The sequence below is a fragment of the Scomber japonicus genome, chromosome 11 (genome assembly GCF_027409825.1).
Source record: "Scomber japonicus isolate fScoJap1 chromosome 11, fScoJap1.pri, whole genome shotgun sequence".
Lineage (NCBI taxonomy): Eukaryota > Metazoa > Chordata > Actinopteri > Scombriformes > Scombridae > Scomber > Scomber japonicus.
This window is the reverse complement of record NC_070588.1, coordinates 19,503,364-19,526,822: the sequence shown is the minus strand read 5'-3', so window position 1 is coordinate 19,526,822 and position 23,459 is coordinate 19,503,364. Positions and strand designations below refer to the sequence as shown.

At 40.7% G+C, this 23,459-nt stretch overlaps 1 protein-coding gene across 1 annotated transcript; it reads right to left on the bottom strand.

Moving 5' to 3' along the window:
• Positions 1 to 2,243: 2,243 nt before the first annotated feature.
• On the bottom strand, positions 2,244 to 15,333 carry LOC128368254 (vang-like protein 1). The gene is made up of 8 exons (XM_053329040.1): positions 15,263 to 15,333; positions 14,041 to 14,212; positions 6,673 to 7,101; positions 6,140 to 6,315; positions 5,397 to 5,530; positions 3,614 to 3,764; positions 3,212 to 3,446; positions 2,244 to 2,596 (listed from the first exon to the last, which is right to left on the bottom strand). The coding sequence occupies exons 1-8, from the start codon at positions 15,331 to 15,333 to the stop codon at positions 2,336 to 2,338; spliced, it is 1,629 nt and encodes a 542-aa protein (XP_053185015.1). The 3' UTR covers positions 2,244 to 2,335.
• Positions 15,334 to 23,459: the final 8,126 nt, after the last annotated feature.

Genomic DNA, 23,459 nt, shown 5'->3' with positions numbered 1-23,459 from the left:
AAATACAGCATTACCACAATTTATCATTGAACATAAAATAAGAAGAAAGTACTGTAAGTTTACATTTCTATATGACCAATATGACTACAGGCCTTGTTGTGCATCACTATCACTAGCAGTTATTTTCACTAAGTCACCCCAAAATGCAAATTTAATTTGTTTTTTACAATCCAACTATTTGATTACTGTCAACCAAAATGTTGGATTTTAGCGCACCAAAAATGACCATTCACTGGACTAATAAAAGATATCAGGGGATACACTCATCACTACATAAAAATACAACAATTAAATCCCTTGAAAAGTTCAATACAAATATTTATTTTGTTACAAATGTGACTTTGACACAGCTGCTGTGGTGTTACATGTTCTGTTGTAAAAAAAAAAAGAAAAAAAAGAAGACAGGGACAACTTGGGAAATCTCTTTTCTTATGTTCCCTCACTCACTCTCTCTCTCTTTCATACACACATACACACACCCACGCTTATAGAAGAAAACTGCACATGTACGCTGAGCACATCCTAAATATGTTTAACTGAGGCACATGTGTAGTCAAGAAGACAGAGGAAGTATTTACAACCATCAACACTCTAACATCCTATACTACACCGTCAGTGACAATAATAACACTTGTGTAAATATAAATTTACAACATAACGGGCCTTGTAAACACAGAGGATTTAAAAATACAGATAATTAATAGTTTGATTGAAGCTGAAGGACAATATTCCTATTCCAGTAGTCATAGATAGGTGGCAGTAGTGTCCAGTCCACAGACAAAATATTGAGAGCAGAAATACCGACACTAAATAATTCATTTTCATGTTTAAACGTTTTAAACGCCAGCATGAGTTAAACAATTATTAATTTTGAAGAGGGATTCTATGTCAAATCTTTGAAATAGCTCCTGAAATCTTGTTATGTATATATATATATTAGAGCCTCAGTATATTTCTGTTGGCTGACAGGAGTTATGCTATGCATATGAAGTTCCATAACAATGGACTCCCTTCATGATGAATTAGAGTGTGTTTCCTGAAATAAAAAATCACAAAAGTGATAGTTTTAACATGAGATAAAAGAAGGACAACCTCACAGTCCTAACACTGAGTCTTTCTGGCTGATAAACAGATCAGTGTACACTGCACACCCCTTACTGTACAAACCCAAATATAACAGATAGTCAGACATGTTATCTCAAAATCTCTTGGCTAGAGCATCTATATTCAGCTGTACTGTGGTTGGCCTTCAGTCTGAGAGATTCCATTGATTTGTCTGACATTTACAAACATGTCACCAACTATATACAGTCCAGTTATCTCCACAAATACAGTGCAGACCGACAAGGTAAAAAAATCTTTCACAAGGTTAAAAAAAATCATTCAACAATGTTGATATAAAAAGTCTGGAGGGATAAAGTATATTCACATATAAATACTGTACATACATCTGTAATACATGACATTTTAAATAATCAGAAAAGGAGCCATTTTAGTGAAAAGGGTTTTTTTTATGACTTTGCAACCAGGCTTTTGGAAAATGTCTCTATGGTAACGCTAAAAAGAAGAGACAGGTTCAGACAGATCCCGGGTGTGCACTACACTCAAAGCACATGCACAAGCACACACACGCACTTGTCTTTACAGTATATCCTTGTGAGGACATAATGCATTTCCTAGCCCTTTACCCTAACCTTAACCATTACAACTAAATGCCTAAACCCAACCCTTGCCCTAGACTGAACCTAAACCAAAGTCTAACATTAAGCATTAAAACCAAGTCTTAATTCTCAATTTGCCCTTTGAAGTTGTGAGGACCAATCAAAATGTCCTCACAACGCTGGTTTTCAACTGAAATCGGTTCTCCCAAGGATAGAAAGACATGGACAGGGACACGGACACGGACACACACACACACACACACACACACACACACACACACACACACACACACACACACACACACACACACAATTTTGCATCCTAAATCACACACTCCTCCTAAATCATGAACTCTCCCGTGCAGGCACACACTGGCACGTGTAATTAAAAGAGGGAAATTTATGAGGGTCTTATGTAGTGCATAGAGGAATACCTGAACTGTGTTCTGCAAATGTCAAGACAGAAATCCAAGCATATTCCCTCCTGTTTTCTGTCTTTCTGTCATATTTCATGTCTCCCGGGACAAAGGATACACAAAGTTATGGTATGTATGCAAAGGATATGAACATAAGTACAAAAAACAGTACAAAAAGCTATTTTTGAAAAAAATTCAGTCGAGTAATTGTAACAGTCATGTAAGTCCAGAAAAAGCGGCACCAGCACACTGGGTCTGTTAAACTGAGGTTTCTGATTGGAGCAGCAGTATAAACTTGTGCGATTTGGGGTCGATGTACTCCTCAGTCAGTCGGATGTAAGGGATGCCCTTGACGGTGATGGCTAAGCTGAAGTCGAGACACCTCAACAGGAACTCTGTCCCCTCCTTTATGCCGCCAGTTACAGATGCGTCGCTCACCAAAGTCCACTGGTCAGCCATCCAGCGCTCAGAACCGTACTGCAGGGTTGGACCAGGGGCCAGATAGGCCTCGAGGAAGGCCTGGATGCACAAACAAATGAATAAGTATTGTTTTCAGACAGACTTAAAAAATAACCCTCAACATATTCATATAAATTACTATATTATTTAAAACTTGGGAATGTTTAAAGGGTAATTCTGGTTTATGACAACGTTGGTCTTATTTTTTTTGGCCACTTACAGTAGTTCATGGCTAAGATCTAGATATGCAGCAATATTGATAAAAATGACAAAAACAAGCCCCCCCCCCCCCAAAAAAAAACAACTATAATTGCTGTAGTTGTGTGCACAGTTTTCCTTTGCACTAGGAATTATTATCAACATTTTGCGTGGTTTTATCCTCAAATAGAGCACTCCAAAGAAAAAAAACCCATAATAATATAGTCTCAGTTTAAGGAAATTGGAATTAAAAGCCCCAACCCTTTGGATTCAGTTATTGCAATGTTTACATGATCCCAGATTTCAGAAATTGCTTTGGCGAGTACAATGTTGTCATAACTGATAGAAATGATGGCCAAAACAATGAAAATAAGACACAAGTTGACCGAATTTTCCTTTAAGTCTTGTTAATGCCTTCCAGAATTTGTGCATCCATTCTTTTTAGGATTAAGACTGAAGGTGACAAACCAAGCTCACCTTGGGACTCATGTTATTGATGAGGCAGAATGCAAGGTGCTTCTGGATGTTCTCCATGCTGTGGCAGTGCTGCCTCCTGGTGGTGCGGAGGTACTTTTGCAGGGCACGGGCCATAGAGGGAAATATGGCCAGAGCTGCTTCTCTGACATCCATGATGTCAGATGGAGTAGCACGCTCATCCTCTTTCTTCATGCGCCGAACATGTGTGAATGCTTCCTCCACAGCCACCACCAGCCTGACAAAGCACATGCACACATCAGTTTGCATACTGTTAGACTTGCCTTTAATCCATAATGATTAATAGGCAACATTATAATGTACAATGGAGCCATCTGGTCTCCTTCTATCCATCCTGTCTGCGCACATATGCATCTATCTACATGCTATCATTTTGTTCATCACCTGGCTCTACGTTTGCGGACTCTCCTCTCGTAGTCGGCCTCTTCATAGTACAGCTCATTGTGGGCGCTGTCTTTGTGTTTGGCAGCAGATGCAACCATTGCCCGCGACTGATTCCCATTACCAGGCTGCGCCCCTGCTGTGTTCCCTGGGGCTGCATCAAAAGGAGGACAGGGGCAAATTGGTAATATCAGCTGGAGCTGGTGGAAGTAGCCTCTGACCCCATCAGACTCTGATTAATGGGCCTTATCTCAATCCGAAACACAAAGAGAAAAGGTCAGATGGAAGGAGAGCTAAGATGTTACACATTTCTGTATTTAGTCTCATGCTGGAGGTGTCAAACAACATTTATACCTATTTTAGTATTTTAAGAAGCTGTATTTTAATCTTATCTGGGGCATTCTGCTAGATCATGTGTCTCAGTCACAGAGAGGTTTAATAATAGCACTGAGAAAAGAAACAATTTCCACTAAAAGCATCCACACTTCACCTAAGCCAGTGTAATGCAGAAACCTTTTTTATTGGGGGGTGGGTAAAATATTCAACATTTTACACTTCAAAGACCATAGTTCTGGTCTGATCTGTGAATTTACTGGTTTCTCTAACACAACCATAAAGCTAATGGAGCTTGTACAGCAATATATTAGTCTTCCTGGGGTATCATTGTGGGGGAGTAAAAGCTGGTGTATATTTATGAAGATCAGCACCTGCAGGGGAGTAAACCCTGCAGGTCAGGTAGGGATATAAATCATTAATAATCTGATCTGCATATGTGTGTTTTCATGTGTGTGTGTGTGCAGGTGAGAACGATAATGAATGCAGAAATAAAACATGCATGAAAAAACCATTCTGATGTATAATCTGGAAAGAATGCTGTCAGATAATTTGCACAATGAGCACTTTAAATATTTTCCAATGAAAATATGCACACACGCCTCTTTAACTTTCTGGTCTACAAATTCAAGAGTAAATGTGAATGACTGTGAACGAGAAATAGAGAAAGAGGGGTTGATGTGAGAGAGTGAAAATGAAATAAAAAAGGGGGGAAAATATAGAACGCAAGCCGAGCTGGAGACAGGCTGAACGGGGGGTAGGAAGGAAAGATGTGGGAGTATGTGAGGAATGAGCGTTACTCTGATGAATTATTTAAGGCTTGAAATTCCACGGCCCCCTAGAGGCCTTTCCGCTGCACTTTGATAGGGAAGGGGGTGGTGGATAGGAGGTGCTATGAGGACACCCTATCCCACACTGCATCACTGCCTTAGATCATCAAATCCACAGTGCTGTACAGCATGATGATGGCGATTGAAAGACCCTTTAACTGTGTGAAAGAGCACAATATGTGGTATAACAGACTGTGCATGTGTGTGTGTGCAGGGAGGCAACATATCAAAAGCAATGCAGAACCACAGCTAGAGAAAATGTGTGTGCCGTGTGTGTCATAGAAGTGCTTGCTGCGGATTCAATATATGCATTAGGTAAGGAATGGAGGCTTCAGAGTGCTGTAAAGACTGAGTGAAGTGAACCATGACATTAGCAGCTTCCTGTGATAAGTGCTTCGCAGAGTGATGGTGAGGACTTTTATCTGTACTTACTGCCCAAAAGGTAGGTTCTCAGTTTGTTTTTAAGAGCTGTGTATTGAAGAGATGAAGATGGAAAAGAGAACATCAAAGAAAGGAGCAGTAGGAACAGCTGGTTAACAAGGGAATGGAAGGAGGAGGGACACAAGCAGAAATCATATACTGTAATATACGATGCAATTATTGGGAGAGATGAGGCGACTAACCGTCTACATTGTAGACCTTTAACCCTGCGAGGTGTTTGGCAGCTCGGTGCTTGGAGGCCGAAAGAAGGGCTGGGTTATGAAGCGGAAAATCTCTGTAGTAATACTCCAAAATGGACAGAGCAGCCCTCTGAATGCTGTGTGGGATGAGAGAGAGAAAACTCAGACACCAGGAATGCAATCCACCTTCGTGGCCCATGGCTGATTGACTCATGTGATAAAATTAACCGCCACTCTAAATTAACTGAACATTCATCAAATTGTTCACTGCCATGCAACAGATGAGTTTTATTGCCCTCGTTCAGGCCCATAACTTCCTTTTTTACCATCCTTGCAGATGACTCACAATCACAGCCTCGTCACACAAACCCGATCTAATTAACACTGTTATCTCCTAGTCCTTTCGTAGTCTCTCTCAGTCAGAGAAGAAACAAAGACAGCCATTGGATGATTGCCTGTGTCTGGCACATTCTCAGCCCCCCCTCCCCAAACTCCTAGAATAGTCCGCCTCAAGCAAACCAGGAGTCTGAGTAACTCAATTACTCCCTGTGCCAGTCTTCCCTATGGACATGGGCCTCCAATTACACACATACTTCAAATAGTCTGTGTGTGTTGATGTGCACTGTACAGTAATGCCATATTCACATTTCAAGATGTAAAGTACTTCTATAGTTGCCTGTTTTTATTAAGAATGGTTATGTAAAGCATACAGATGAGGTAGAGTTATTGTAAGTGCACATTCGTACCTGAGCTGTCCTATATTGTAGTGACGTGTCTCTCCATCAGTGGAGCGGATGACGCACACACTGTAGCAGGGTTGGAGGTGGCGGAGCTCCAGTAGCACCACAGCCAGATAGTGGACAAACAGCTGTGAGTCCACCAGGGACACGGCAAATTGGACAACACCATGGTAGTCCTCATCCTGTCGTAGACCACATCATAGGTTTAATAAAAACATTCCTTGCCGCTTGATGAAAAGTTCTTCCTTGATTTTATTTATGCTTTACTTAAGCAGGAAATTGTCATTGAGCTGAAATAATAACTGCCTGCAAGACTGCCATGACAAAGATCCAACAATAACAAGTTACAGTTGCTTGTGATGGTTTTATAAGTGATTGCAATGTGGAAACAACCTAAAATTACCCCTAAAAACAACACAATATTTCCAGAGTCTGGATGACACATAGATATTTTGTAAGAAATAACAGACTCTACTTTTTATTTTTAAAACCATAAATGAAATACTTTTGGTGCTCTGATAGCAGACTTTGAGACCCACCTGTGCATCGAGGATGCGGACCCCATAGAATAGCCAATAAGACATGGTGAGTAGTAGTGTGAGTGTGGTTAGGAAGGCACGGTACACACACACTCTTGGCAGGCTAGCACGGCCTGGGCGGAGAAACAGGGCCCAAATTGCTATTAGGAGGATGAGGAGCTTAAAGGAGATAGAGAGGAAGAGGCCCTCACAGGCTGCTCCACAGGCTTGCAGTCTGTCTGGCCACATTATCGCCGGAAGAAGCAAGAACACCAGGGGTGTGGCCACCACAACCAGCCCCGCACACAGGCCCACGGTCAGGGGAAGATAGCGGCGGAAGCCTTGGGTCCGGTCCTGTATGCCCTTCCCCAGGCCAACCACCTCCTCTTGGGAAACACTCAGCTCTGAGGTGCCAGTCACTGCGGTGGTGGTTTCTCCCCAGTTATCATCCTGAAGAGGGAAGGAAGTTGAGGTGAAGTGAAGGTGTGTCACAAGCTGTGGATGTACATTTGGATATGCTGGCCTTGGTATGTTCACTCACAGTTCACTCAAATGATAAAAAACCTATTGATATATTTTTAAAAAGTAAAACAAAATGTCACTGCTGTCATTGGGTTGTATCTGAGCCTCCTCAAAGAGACCACATACACCATCAAAGCTGACCATTTAAAATGGCTGAAAAAGTAGAGTAAAATTTATGAGAAACTAGCAAATCAATGGATAAATCTAAACCTAAATCAGACAGACATTATCCTGTTTAACTATCACTGCAGATTGTATGCACCATAAACACAGCACATCCTTCATTGTATATAGAGACCTTTGATTTCTGTGGACTTTTGCCTCATTATGACAGGAATTCAAAGTCCTATTGATGTAATGTAGGATGACAGGAAAGGATGTGCACTAACGTTCATGTTGGCAGGACATATGAAAGCACGCACACACACACACACACACACACACACACACACAGACACACACACACACACACACACACACACACACACACACACACACACACACACACACACACACACTGACTCACAACAACAAAAGCTGAAGCTGAAGCTGTCCCAGCCCATCATTGCAAATTAGAGTCACATATCTTTTCCTCCTATCTGGCTGGGTCATTTTAAGCATAAATCTTTGTGACAAAGACGCACAGATAGAATAAATTAATGACAAGTCTGCTCTACAGAGGCACTTATTTTTGTGTGCCTGTCATTAATTAATGTAATTAACCATTCACTGTCCCGCAGAGTGTCAATGCATTGTATATCTCTCCTGCTACAACCAACTGCAGCAGCAGCTGCAGAGGGAGGTATGATGGATAGAAAAATGACAAGCTTAAGAGAAAAGCCTTCATGGCATTACATGTGTGCACACACATACACCTAAGCACATCAGACGGTCCGTAAAGCCCCGTACTTAAGCCATATGGGCTAAAGTAAATGCTGAATCTGCTGGGAAACCAGAAAAGCTGTGAGCAAAAAAGACAGATGTTTACATCAATTCACCTGTCTAGAGTTTGTTTATCCTAGTGTAAACTTTGCCATTCCATGGTATCTAGAAATAATATACATTTTGATAAATCTCAGCTTAAACCCTACTGCTATTTGTGGAATGTGAAACAAAAAGTCAACATTGGTTGTGCATATTTCTAGTCAGGAAAATGCAGCCTGAATATGGAACATAGAAATGAATTCTGCCCTCCTTTACTGTTCACACCCAATTAATTCAGCCATGCTGGAGGAATGAATACCAACAAGAGCCGGAAGATGAATGAGCATGAGAAGAAGAGAGGAAGGGAAAATAGGGTTGGGGGCAGCAGGGTCTAAGGTATGAAATAGCAGCAGATGAGCAGAGAGAGAGAGAGAGAGAGAGAGAGAGAGAGAGAGAGAGAGAGAGAGAGAGAGAGAGAGAGAGAGAGAGAGAGAGGGGCGGGGGGAAGTAGAAGTAGTATTTCATTTTGGGTATCTGTCTGCCAGACTAATGTGTGAAAGCAGAGGTCAGCTATGTAAGTGTAACGTCAACTTCATTTAGTCTCCAATCTAATTTTTATTCTCCTCACATCTCTCCACTTGCACTCCCTTTCTTTCTTAAACTAGCTCTTTGAACAAGGTCCCAACCTTTGGAACAGGATCTATGCATAATCGTTGTTCCACACTTCAGTGAAAGAGTATAAAAATTGTGAATATAAACATTATCCCATTACCTGTAACCAATACTCCTTTTTCCCTACTCATTTTGTGTGTCAAAACAGCCTATCTCATAATAGATGTGTAGTCATTAACCAGCATGTTAATTTCATTAGATGATCAGATCAATACTGTGTGCCTGCCCTGCTGTCTGACAACAGAAACAGAAATATGCATATTAGTGATACAATTAATGATTACCTTTGTTATCAATTAATAGGTAAATTGTTTTCTCAATTAATTGATTAGTTGTTTGGTCTATAAAATGCAGAAATGTGTAAATTGTCTTGCTTTGTCCTGGCCAATATTCCACAAATGAAAGATATTCAGTTTACTATCATAGACAACTAATGAAACCAGAAAATATTTACATCTAAGCGGCTGGATCCAGAGAATTTGGCCTTTTTTTCTTAAAAAAATGGCTCAAAATGAATAATTGATTATCAAAATGTTTGGCAATCAATTTTCTGATGCTTGACTAATTGATTAATTGACTAATCATAGCACCTCTAATGTATATTAGCATAACTATATGGAGTTTGGTGGTATTAAAGGAATAATTTGACATTTTGGGTAATATACTCATTCACTCTCTTGCGAGAGAGTTAGGTGAGAAATGGCACCACTGTCTTATCTGTATGTAACTATGAGCTACCACTAGCAGCCAGTTAGCTTAATTAGCATAAAAACTGTGTAGACGCTGTGTGTCTAACAGTTCCGATAAACAAAATGCAGCGTAATATTTCATATTCTAAATCAGTCTCTATTTAAAATAATTGATCTGCTAAACAATTTCCCTGTCAAGGCATTCATAAAATCAAGCTTTCAAGCTAATGTCTCATTTAGTGAAAGAAACCACTTGCTGACAGAGCTAATACACTGTTAAACCCAGCCATTAACTCTCAGTGGAATAATCCCAAAGATTAATGCTACACTAATCAGGCCTGATCTCTAAACGGTAAAGCAAGAGAGACTTAGACCGTAACTGAGAGAGAACAGAGAAGGGTTACAGGAGCAGAGAGAGAGAGGGAGAGAGAGGGAGAGAGAGAGAGAGCGAGAGAGAGAGAGAGAGAGAGAGAGAGAGAGAGAGAGAGACAGGGAGAGTGAGAGAGAGTGAGAGAGAGAGAGAGAGAAAGAGAGAGAGAGAGAGCGAGAGAGAGAGAGAGAGAGAGAGAGAGAGAGAAGCATGTCTGCTTGGCAGTCTTTTCATCTGTCACAGGGTGAATATGGATTATAGTAAGGCCTGTTTCACCATCACAAAGCACAGCAACACAACAGACTGATTAGCACTGCTCGCAGAGACACACACAAGCACACACCAGACTGTCTGCCAACTACAAAACACAATGGCTAAGCCGTGCTGGCCTGGGTGGAGGTTAAAATGACATTTACCCAGTGGTGTGTATTTGTTTGTGCTGGTGGGGGTATTAGTGTCACTGTGTGTATGTGTGTGTGTGCGTGTGTGTTTGTGCATGTATATATATGTGAGTTCTTGTGTTCAAATGAGTCATAGGATCTAAGAGACAAAAATGTTTAAAATGTCGGGCAGATTTCCTTCAATAGTGGTTATTTTTACTTTACATAAAAAGCATTGAGTATAGAAGCTGCAAGTCTGTATTTCATTCTATTTGATGAAAAGAGCAAAAGAAGAGTATGTGCTTCTCCCCATTAGATTTGGAGTAGCTAGAGCTAACACTGAGGAAACTGAAGCTGCTGCCTTCTGGCACAAAGTCACAACATCTAAGTCTCACAAAGCAGCACGGACAGTCTCAGTAGCAGACTTGGCGCTCTCTCTATGACTCACTCACACACTGAAGCCGTGGTCCAAGACCGTATCCTTATGTCATGCGTGTAAACATGTAGGATTATTCATATCAGCTTTCCTCAAAGTGGCGTTTGGCTGGATGCTGAGGCTAATCTCAGTCTGTGAAAATGTCTCTGCAAATGGAGTCTGTTAGTGTTGCAACAGTTCTGCCATCCAAACAGACCTGATCCAAAACAGCACTGGCTGGGGTGGACTTGGTAGTGCTGCTGCTATGCCATTTGGACACGTTTGTCTGGAGGGCTAATACAACACAATGGCAGATTACCTTACACGTCCGACAATGGACGGAAGCTACAAGCTGACAATCACATGACATCCTGGAATGTGGCTACCCGGGCAGAGGGGGATGTTGAGCAGATACGGCAAAATAGGTCAGACCTCTCAGAAATAGTCAGAAAGTCTGGCCAAAAACATCTTTATAGCCCGATCACAATAAATAACACTATTATTTTGGGGTAAGTACATCTTGAGTAGATTGCTTGTATTCATCCACTACACATACTGACACTGTTTTCCACATTTCTCTTAAACTAACGGTACATACGCAATGAAAAAAATGCTCTCTTTTTACTATAGATTTCATGTAGGTCAGAGAGCCTGTGAAGGCAGCCCAAGGCAGTTGTTTCAATATTACCCTCTTGTTCTATTTCTACTCCTCACCTTTAATGCTTCTCTCTCAGCTTCCTCTAACTATGATTGGAATTTACCTGATCATCAGTAACACTGGAACATGTTTTTTTTAACCTGTTAACTAAATTATATGACTGCATTGTAATGAAACACATCAATGCTGGTGTTAATATTGACACTGACACCAAATTTATAAATAGCATAAAGTGCATTACATGGGTTGAAAATGGCTCAACTTGTCATCTGCAGTTTAAAATCAGTCTTGAAACGGCGGAGCTAATGTTGATGTAGAGTCGACCGTTTGGGAGTTCTTCTTCTATCTATAAATGACAAGAATGTCTGTCTGTCTGTCTGTTATTCGCATATCTCTCGAAGTGTTCACCCGATTGATTTCAAACATGACAGATGTCTTGCTACGGGCATGAGTAAGTGCAATGCCAAGTTTGACATTGTTTGGATAAGAAATGTAAAAGATGTAGATAAATATATCGGTAAAAGAAGCACACATTTGCTGTTGCCGCTCTAGCCGCCGGCCACTCCCCCTCTCACACAGCACACTGAGCACAGTGCAGGACCAGAGTTAGAGAGGCAGCTAAAATGGGAAATAAACTGAAAACAATTAGCCCAGGCTACTTTGTAGTAAAAACACACACAGACATCCCAACTGTCTCCAGCATATTGATAGCGGCTCCTTGACGCCCGCAAATGAGATACAATCTCCCTGAATCTGGATCGAGCAAGAGTACGCTGTAGAGAGTGACTGCACGTGTGTGTTTATGTGACTATCAATGCAGCGTGTGTGAGAGCAAAGCGTCCTGATAGCGCTGTGTGTTGCTGCTTATTAGACCAATTGCAGCTCCCTGAAATGACTTTTTGCAGGTTGGGATGTCTGCACATGCAAAAACAGATTTTGCACACTGCATTAGTTATATAAATGGTAAGATGACAACACCCACCTCCCCAAGCCCTGTGTTCATTTTTAAACATATGCTGAGCTATAGAGACAGTTTTAGCTTAAGGAGCTAACGTCAGCTACCTCCTCGCATCTCGCCCTGCTGCTCTTCAACTATCCAACTGTCTGGTAAAGCTGGTAAAATCTTATTTTAAAACAGTAAATTGCAGTGTGACCAGAACTCCACTGAGACTGTCTGTCCTGTCTGTTAGTTGAATCTGTACTCTTATCTTACTGTATCTCTTATCTGCTCGAGCAGCTCCATCGAAGCTGAACCTGTCCATTGTGGAGCAGAGCTACTGTTGGACAGGTTCAGTATTGGCTACGGTTAAACTGCCATTTTAATGTTTTAAAACAGCTTATTACCAGCTGATAACTGCAGGGACTGACAGATGGAGAGTTGAAGAGCTGCAGGGCGAGATGTAAGGAGGATTTCTTTTGTTTTTGTGTGTGCCAGCTGTGACTTCTGGCTCGTTTTTAATGTCACTGTGCACTGTTTGTCTTCCTCTCATTACAATTATTACGTAACATGTCAAAGAGCAACTCCTGATCTCGTGCCTCACACACACGCTGCTCCCAACTCTCCGCTCCCCCTCTCAGCCCCATGCCCACTTTTTTTTTTAGCATTTTTCCAAATTATGTAGTGGGTAGAATTAGTCTGAGACCTAGGGGTGTAGTTAAACTAATTATTAAGTAATTATTATTTGGGGAATGCACTTGTTTGTTTTCTTTCCAAGAGTTAGATTAGACAATCGATTCCAGTTCTGTTGAACAAGAAGCTGAAGCCAAGAGATAATTAACTTAGCATAAAGACGAAACCAGATAAAACAACTAGCCTGCCTCTGTCCAAAGGGTAAAAAAATCTGCCTGCTAGCACCTCTTAAACTCACCAATTAACACGTTATCTGGTTTGTTTTAATCCATACAGAATTTGAAATGTAAAAACAACACATTGTGGTTTTATGGGGGATTTTGCCTTGCAGTCTCATGGTGACAATGACACTCAAGGACGTCACTGCTTCTCGCTAATAAATAATCTGACAAACTCTCCTTAAAACCACAATTTGTTGTTTGTGCACCTATAGTAGGTTTCTGTACAGATTAAAGAAAGGAATGTTTATAAGTGAGCCTTGGAGTTACAGTAAGTGGTTTCCAGTGTTTATTCTAAGCTATGCTAAGCGGCTGCTGGCTGTAGCTTCATATTTACCATAAGGCTATGAGAGTGGTATTGATCTACTTGTGTAACTCTCTGCAAGAAAGTGCATAGCAAGCACAAGCGTATTTCCTATAGTGTCCAAACTTTTTCTTTAAAACATAACCACGACATCTGACTATAGCTATTTTTAATCACTGCAGCGTTGACTTAGTTAAATATTCACTGGTACCAATTTACTCCGCCTTCAAAGCTTTCAGTCTATACAAAGTATCACACACACACTCATTCACACGCACACTGTAATGCAGTGTGGTCTGTATAAATCCGTCCAGGCCTGTAAGAGAGATGCTAATCCTCTGACCTATTTGATCCCTTGTCACCATTGTTATTATGTGTTAGTGCTCTGGCAGTGGGCAGCCAGCTGTGTGATGATGAGTTTAGAAGGTCATGGTGCAGAGTTCATAGATGGATTACTTGGTCTTCTGATTTATTCTGAAGGACTTTGATTACATAAAGTACTGTGATTAGAGCAGAGAGAGAGTTTGAAAATATATAGATATTAAAAAAAAGCCAGCATGCTATCCCATATTAGGTTACTCATATGCATGTGACTTTGATTCAGTACCTGGCCCTCGTCTCCTTGATCTGCTGCTGGTGTGGGTTCTCCTGGCAGTGGCTCTCCGTTATGAACAGGGGAATCTTGAGAGGGCGTATCAGGGGGATTGATAACGACAGACCTCTCTGAGCGACTGCTGTCTTTACTGCTGCTGGCCTTGTGCCGCTCACGGCTTCGATCTCTGGAAGACGGATACATAAACACACACACAAAAGGACACATACAACATGAAGAGGAAATAAACATAATATCAGAAACATTTGTGATCAGCAATTTTTATTATGTAATGACATTTTATAAGCCAAGTGATTCATCAACTTGAGAAAATGTTAACTGCAGCTCTACATGGCACAAAAGTAGAGGAAAGACACAAAATTGCCATTGTTTGTAAGATACAGCACCCTCAAATGATGCATTAAAAGGCCACATTCCAAACGTGTTTAATCAACAATGTAACAGTTTAAAATGGTCAAACTCTTCTTTATGCCTCTCTGTGTTTTTTTATGTAACTATGTCATAATGCTGCCATTTTGGCCATGTCTGTCTCATAAAAGGAAGTAATACATCTCAAGAGACTTCCTGATTAAATAAAGGTTTAACAAAGCCCTCTGTACATAAATGCCAAGGGCTTTATTTATTCATTTATTTATTTATTTATTCTGTTTTCACCCAAAAGAAGTTACATTTAAACATGTTCAGTCTAAAAACACTAGAATTGACTTATAAAATACCCATCATATGTGTGTTCTCCCACTAGCTTTCTGAAACCAATTAATTCAAAAAATCCACCCACAAATTTTTTAACACAAATGAATATTTCAGCAGTAACAGAGTAACCGGAGGAGTGAAGAATGGATAAAGAGGGAATCAAATGATTCTCTCATTTGCAAAATAGACCACCGAGTGAATCACTGAAATAGGTTAGAGCCACTCAACTGTGACGACCCTAATCCACAAGCTCTGTCTATCTCAATCTCTTGCTTGTTCCCTCCCTGTCTCTCTCTTATTCTCTCATCTCCATTATTTAGTCAACATGTGGCCTGCTTGAACTGAAGACAACACAACACACTCAATATATGCTGAAGATACTATGTTAGAATACCAGAGCAAGGAGCGGTGTGAGAGATATGTAGCTTGTGATTTGGCAGAAACAAATTCATGACATGGGTAGAGACAGTTAGACTGGAGAAGCAGACAGTGAGATAGTAAGGCAGACAGACAGGAAGCATACCCATGTCGGTTTGATCTCCCGGATCGGCTGGAGTGATAGGAGTAGCCCGAGTGGGTCGACTCAGTGTCCATTCCAACGCAGTTTAGGGCTGCCAATTGGCCAGGAGGATGAGGAGAGATTCGTCTTGTGGCAGGGAGGGTAAGTTGGCAGTAATCCTCAGGAGGAAGAAGGGGTTGCTATAGAGACAGGCCTCAGGAATCCACAATGTCTGACAACAACCCCAGAGAGCTGCTTCGGTAGCCACATTGACCTGAAAGATGGAGCGATAAAGACTTGTTTATGTCTAACATATAATGCATTACATATACTGTCAGCCCTGCTAATAGGTGATGTGTTTCTGTACAGGATCATACTGAGGGTTATCATCCATTGCATTATAAACTGGAACAGGCTGACCAGTGATCAAACAATTAGAGTCATCTTCAGTTTAATTACTATAGAAGATTGCTCTATAATTGATCTCAACAATACTCTTCTCCTGGCTAGCAGACTAGCCTGTGGAAAAATAGGTAGATAAATTCCTGCTAGGTCGCTGAAACCCATTATTTCACCACACCACCTACAATTTTTAACCAACTCTGGTCATTTTGTTCCCTTCTTCATACACACACACATACACATTTTTTTAGGAATTATTCTTTAGGAATTATTCAGAATAACCTCTCCATCCTGTTATTCCCATTTTTGTCCTCATATGGCCAGACTATTTGCCAGACTCACTTCCTGCTTCTTAATGTATGCTGTGTGATACATGAGGATGTCTAAGTGCCTCACCATGCATGACCATTCATTTAGACCTCAATCTACACTCTGCCCGTCTCCCAGCTGTTGTCCTGACAACCACCTGCCAATCACCATCCCTAGCCCAGTCTCATTTTACTAACAGGGATTACTCTTCCCCTGTCGTTTACAAGCTATTTGTTATCTCTGTACCCAATGGTGCATATAAACACTGAAATTAGGATGTGAATCCAAACAGCCGGATGGAGATCATGCTCTGAAACGATTAGTTTAGAAGAGACTGCAATGTAGCTGATTTCCATTAAGACGATACAGATGGGTATGAATTACTTTTTTTCTTCCATTGTCCATCTTGGGAAAATGTGGCAGATGCATGTGAGAAAGCATCAATAGATTTTCCATCAAGGATTGTTATACAGTGAATATGATTCATGTTATAACATAATAGGATTACCTGTGTCAGACAAAAGCTATGATTTGTATTATCTCACAGACTACCTGTAACCTGTTATTATTCACATTTTAAATGATGGTGACAAAATGTACAGCCTCTCTGCAACCACTCTCTGCAACCACTCTCTGCAATGCTATAGAAAGCAGGGGAACATAATGCTCAACGGGGCAGAGCTGCATAAACGCAGGATTTTAATAAATGATGCACTTGAACATAACTGGTACACAGTTGAACATACTACTCACAGCATCAAAGCTGATGTCGTGGCATTAAATTTTCAAACACAAGCCAGAGTTGAGACAGTGGAAAGTCATATCTCTCATCTCTAACCCACATCTGGAGCGTCCACTGTTACCTTGGCAACACAGCAGGCAGGAGGGCCCCATCTAGCAGCAATAATCAATCACCCCCACTGAGAATAAATTTGTGTGATACACTTATGTAAGGGGGGGTGGCACAGTGAGAGGGCACAAAGAGCAAACAATGGCTTCTCATTGCCCGTACAGTTAAATGAATGAGCCTATGAGTTGAATAAAAGCTGTTAACCCCCTGAGTGCTGAACTCTGAACGCGTGGCATTGGTATGTGGGCCAAGATGATGTCTCTGAGGAGCCACTGATCCACGAGAAGAGCATGAAGCGGCATAGTGAACCAGGCCATGTGGAAAATTGCAGCCAGGGGGTAAGAAAAACTATCAGTTACAAACCGACGGATAAATATGAATAAAGCATACTGGGATAACAATGTGTATCTAAGATGTGGAGCTTCCTGGATGTTCTTAGTCAGTCCATCTAAAAAAAAAAAAAAAGTATTCCTCTATGAGTAGTGCTATGACTAGTAAAGATACTCTACGGTGATCCATAGTTGCATCGCTGTGGACCGTTCTGCTTGGCTGCACTGAGAAGAGATTCATGAGGGCAGAAAGTGACACTAATGTAAAACAAACACTCATTAATGTGTTTGCTTAGTGGATGGAGGCTGTTGCACCATGGGAGCTACTGTAATTACGCATGATCAGGCTCAGAGGTGCAGGCACATGTTCTATTATGAACTAATTTTTTACTCTATTCCAAAGAGAGAATATGAACAGACTGCACTACTGTGACAAATATGTCCAGGAGCTACGACATCTGATAGGTCAACTTTTTTGTAGTGTTTTTCCCAGTTGGTCCAACTCATCAATTAATAACAAAATGTGACATTTCAGTGTAATGTCTGTAATGTGTGTGTGTGTGTATATGTGCGTGTGTTTGCTTGCATTTAGTCATTTTGCTTGGCTGCAAAGGCATTTGGCCTCCAAACTTGGCACAGAGCACGAGAGAAAGAGAGGTGTGGAATTTGAGATTCCATTAAAGTGCCCGATGCAGTGCTGGCACCCTAAACGGCACAGATCAGCCTCATACCTCATCTAGAGCACATGCTGAGGTCTGGTTACCATGGCATCTGTGCCCTCCCTCACACCCATTAGCCCTAGTGCCTTCCTTCCTTCATGTGTGCCCTGCCCTGGTGGCATTATGCCATAATCTGCTAGATGAAGCAGCTGGCTGTCTGCTATGTTAGTTTATTTCTTTTATCTTGTGTTACATTTTATTAGCAATCTACAAAATAAAAACTCCATCTAAAACATATGTAATACATATTACAATAGTGTAATACCAACATAAAACCCATTTTTTGAAAGTGGCCAAGTGGGCAACATGGGTAGGTGAAACTTCTCTGAAATCAAACAAAGGGTGATAGAGTGTGTGCCAGTGTTATTTATAGTGATGGCAATCTCCAATCCCTCCATGGACTTCAGACGACCGGGTGGAACAGCTGCTGATTAACGTATTATTGACTGATGGATTAAAATCACACAAACCAAGCCAAAAAACGGTTTTAATTCATTGGACTGCACCACTAGGATAGTTGATAGATTTATAAACTTGTTTCCTGTGTGTTTTCCTTTATTTTCCCAACATAATGCTGTGATACTCTGACATTTTATTCTTGGCACCAAAATATTTGTTAGATACAATATGTGCAGAGGGCAAACCTGTGACCTTTGAGTGACTGTATAGAGTCCCTGCTGCTCTTTCACACACGTACACAGTAAAAGGAGAAGGTTAAGACCTGACATAGTTCTTAGGAATGCAAACTTAGTTCACTCTGATCCGCTCATGTGGAACTAAATAAAAGTACAGTAGAGGGGAGAGGGAGTGAGGCGGCGGCGGTGGATGGGAGGATTGTGGGAGAGATACATCAGTACATTCCTAATGTAAGGGGAGTGCTTTTATGTCAGTAAATACACCACTGTACAGTATTCTGCAGTGTGCCGTGCATTACATGCTGCTATTCAAGCTTTGCAGGGCACTAAAGCTCCTGTGTAGCCTAAAGGCAGAGAAAAGGTAGCTGCATTTCTCATTACACATGAAAAACACTGTGCTGCCAGCTAGAAAAAAAGAGGTTTTAAAAGTGGAGAAGGAGAACAATGACAAAGGTATTGCTTGCCCCACTTTGCTTTGATCATTCATGGCAAGAACTGATATCTTCCAGGGGGTGACTCATCAATCGGAGGGGTTATACCTCACAGCCTTAAGGCCACACAGGTCTGTTCAATAATACATGCCTGTACTGTACTGTAGGTGCTGCACAGTTTCACTGCCGCATCATGACCCTGAGATAGTGTGATACAGTGGAGGACAGCAACGGAGGAGACACGTGAAGCTGCCCCAGTCACAGAAACGCCTCATCCAGCTGCGCACAGTGGGCTCTCTAGACAGCTGCTGTTGATGGCGATACGCAGCATCCTCCTGCAGAGCCAGTCTGATCCGAAACGCCCTTTATTTATTTTTTAAGCTATAGCTAGAGAGAGCAAGTGGTGTGGTGACACTTATCTATTACCCAGAGGCAGTTTTGGTTACAATAGATCTCGTTTCAGTAACATCTTGAACACCATTAACCGCAGACTATAAGCGTACTATCAACCCTGATCTTGTGCGCATGCTGTCGGCTCAGTCTATTTAATTACATACACCGGTTACACAGAGGTCCAGCAGCAAAAACGCATAAATATAGGTTAATCCACACACAAGGTGGATTAGTGGAACCACTAAAGGCTACAATTGTCTAGTGAGAATTGGAAACCATTTTTTCCACTATAGCAGCATTGAACTTCATCAATCATTTCGCATCTCAGGCTTTTGGCAAAGAAAACCCGATATCATGAATATTGCATCGCGATGATCAATTCGTTTACCTACCTTTTTTCTATCAGAAGTGTGACATATTCCTACACCTGCGTCTGGGTCACAGTGAATCCGCCGCCGCTGCGCTGCTGTGAGGCGCGTCTACCGTACTGACAGAAGCAGCTCCCTCATTCGTGCCTGGCCATTGTGGTTAGCAGGACCGGAGAGGGAGGCAGCATGGAGGTACAATACAGTCTCAAGTGAACTAGAATTAGTGCATTCAGCTGTGGCCCACCAGAGGTCGTGCTTTATTGTGGTTTCAGAGCAGCTATGAGAGGGAATTCAACGAGGCAGGGGAAGTTTGCCTTGTGAATGAAAGTTTAAAGTCCCCCTCCACTCAAAAATGCTCACCTTAAATCTGCATGTCTACTTAAAAGCAGTATTTGTGACATCACAAGTAGTGTGCAGCCAATCATGGTCCGGTATGCAAGTTACAGAAGTGTGATGAGGACAATTGAAGCATCTAGTGCACATACACTGAAAATTGTTTTTTTTGGTGAAGTAGGAACGTTTGATAGACTCTTGACTTAAGGGAGGGTGGTGTGTAACCAATGCAAGAACGGTGCTTTCTTGAACACTGTCCTTTGTTGAAAAACTATCAGACAAATTATTATTCAAAGCAGAATATTTTGACGTGCCAACATGTGTGGAGGGGATCTTTAAACCTGACGTTTTGCTTTGGGGATCTCATCAAATAGCCCATTAGTCCTGAGAGCCCCAGGAGCCTCACAAGTCCCAGATTCACTTATTGGCAACTGGTTTGTGATGGTTATAAATTAGTTTGGTATAATGGAGATGGGCTACTAAAACACAATATCTACTGACAGTCAAGGTGGCCCAACGTGGGTCTTTGAGACCTTGTCGTGAAAAGACCACAATTATTACAGCTGACATCGAGTTTAAATAATGCTACATCATAAATCCTGTAATCATATTAACACACATGCAATACACCATTGGAAGAAAAGATGCATTAATAGGGGTCAAATACAGACTAAATCTATCTATCTATTACTCACCTGCAATAATTGAGACATTTTAGTGTTATCTTAGAAATGTTTTTTTCTATAAGGGATGGAAGTTTTGGTATCAACTGATATTATAGAAGTGCCACAACAACTGTGAGTCAGTGAAGTACACAGACACTCTCAGAGTCAGGACATATAATATCTGGTCTTTGGTAGACAGAAAGTGAGCAGAGACAGAGGATGTACTGTAGCCACACATTCACTCTGTTTTGGATAAACTGGCTAATGACGGAGGCAAAAGTGATGGAAGAAAGTCTTTATATGTTATTTTTTGCAACCAGGAAAAAGATCAAGCCCATACTGGCACCCAGTGGCAGGATGGTGGTTCAATAAATATTTATAACATTTTATTCATTGCATCAAAAACCAACAAGACTAACAATATTAATAGCAGTAATACATAATATAGCAGTGTTGAGATTCAAAGTTCATTCTAGACATTGGAAATAATTGACAAAACAATTTCAAGGTTGATGTAATAGTTGATCTGGAACATATCATATGATTTTCATCTGCAGAAGGACTTTGCTCAGTTGTCATGATATGGTGGATATTCATTTTTTTTCCATTTCCATTTTTTCTTAGCACCTATTTTTAAGACAGCATGGACAAAATGGAAATTCAGTGACACTGAGCATACTGTACTCCATCTGCTGATGAAGATCATGTGATATGATCAAACATGCCAGAACAGCTACTACATAGACCATGAAGTGAGATTGATTTGTGAGTATAGCCATGTTTTATGGGCTCAATGAACACAATAACATGTGTCTTACCTTGTATATTGTCTGAACAGCTGTGAGCTTTGATCATCCTAGCTTTGTTTTGGTGATCAAAAAAGCAAGCAAACAAACAAAAACAAAAAAACATAATGTGTACCAGATTTATATATTAAATAAAAAAATTACATTTAATTTAGAAAAACCTCAGCAGAACATGATTTCATAATACATTAGTCACACAGACACAATTGTCTTGAATATAAAATGAAATTAAGGCAATTTTTTTTCTAGGAAAGCCTCATGAAACAACAGGAAAATGTGCAAGATTCTCTGCATATTAAACAGATTAAACTTTACAGTTTAAGGACTTTAAGGACTTAAAGGTACAGTGTGTACAATTTACTGCCATCTAGGAAAACAGGCAGAAATAGAATAGAATATTTAAAAGTATGGTTTATAGTTTGTTTATAATCCCATGACAATAAGAGTTGTGTTTTTTTTACTTCAGAATGAGCCCTTTTTATCTACATAGTGAGCTCTACTATAGAGCCCATGTTGCACCGCCATGTAGCCCATAAAGAACAAAAACCCTGGCTCTAGAGAGGGCCTTTCACATGTTTTGTGAGCTTTGCAGCCACCATAGGTTCTCCTACTCACTTGGTGGGGGAGGAGGAGGGTTATTCAATTGTTTGCAATCTGCAACCTCACCACTAGATGCCACTAAATCCTACACACTGGTCCTTTAAACAAGGTGAACTATTAAATAGTTAAATTGTATTCACTGAAGCTCCATCAGAGGGCAGTGTTGATCCTTCAAAACATACAAATCTTTAAAACACTGAAGAATATTTTGCATCAAGCATAACAGAGAGAGAGAGAGAGAATGTCCAGAATATAACCACGCATCAGCTCCAAACTTTTTAACATATCAAATTTTTCTGAAAGACACCATTCAAGTCTGATTTTACATTGGATCCATAGTGACAGAGCTGTGAAGATTTTAATACCTTCCATCATAGTTTTGGCATTTGACCCAGAATGGCTAAAACTAAAAAGAGTATTAATAATCACTTTTGCATGGGCTTTGTAACTATCCCTGCTCCATTTATCCTAAACTCTGATGTCAGGCTTAGCTCTATTGTATCCAGTGTGTAGACGAAGTGTGTAGTGTGTTTAATGTGTAGTGTGTAGACAAATGGCTGTCACTCTTGCTGCTGGAGTGGACATGAATAATACCCTGAGCCCCTTGGGCCACATTACACCACAGAGACTCACATAAAGAGACATGAGAAGGAGTGCAGCCTGCTTCTGACTAATGGAGAGAAAAAGCAAGGGGACAAGCAGGAGTTCACATCCACAGCCTGGTCTCATACCAGTTAAAAGACATCTTTAGGCAAAGCCAGGGCAGTATGTCAAACGCTGACAAAAATGTAGGTCCATTCAGTTACTTAAACATGAAAATTCCTGCCATTGTAATGTTATGAAAAATGTTTATTGTGCACTAGTAAGATTAAGCATAAATTAGATTGACTCCTACTGCCACATACGAAAACACCTGACTCATGTGACTCATTTGTGGGTATTGTGTATGTATTGGTGTACATGTGTCCCCAGAGAGAAGACAGATATGGTCATTTTGGTTAGTCTGGATAAACACCTGCCCTATCCAGAGGGAGAGCATCTCCACCATAGTGCTTGCAATAAATAAATAGTTAAAAAAACAAAAACCTTAAACACTTAGAAAATGCTTTCACAACATTCAGAACACATTCTAAGATAAAATTGAATAAGGCTGTAATTTAAATTAGATTCATGGTGATATTTTTAGCTCAGTTTATTTTCAACATAGATTTCTAAAGCATTTTAGCCTTAACAGAATCCCACAGACAGAATCCCACAAGCACAGAGGACTATATTTATACATTTTGAAAGTCCAGTAGACTATACAGTATTTTTTATAATTACAACAAACACTATACTGTACATACTGGTGCAAGCAGGAATCAAAATCCCAACAGAGTCT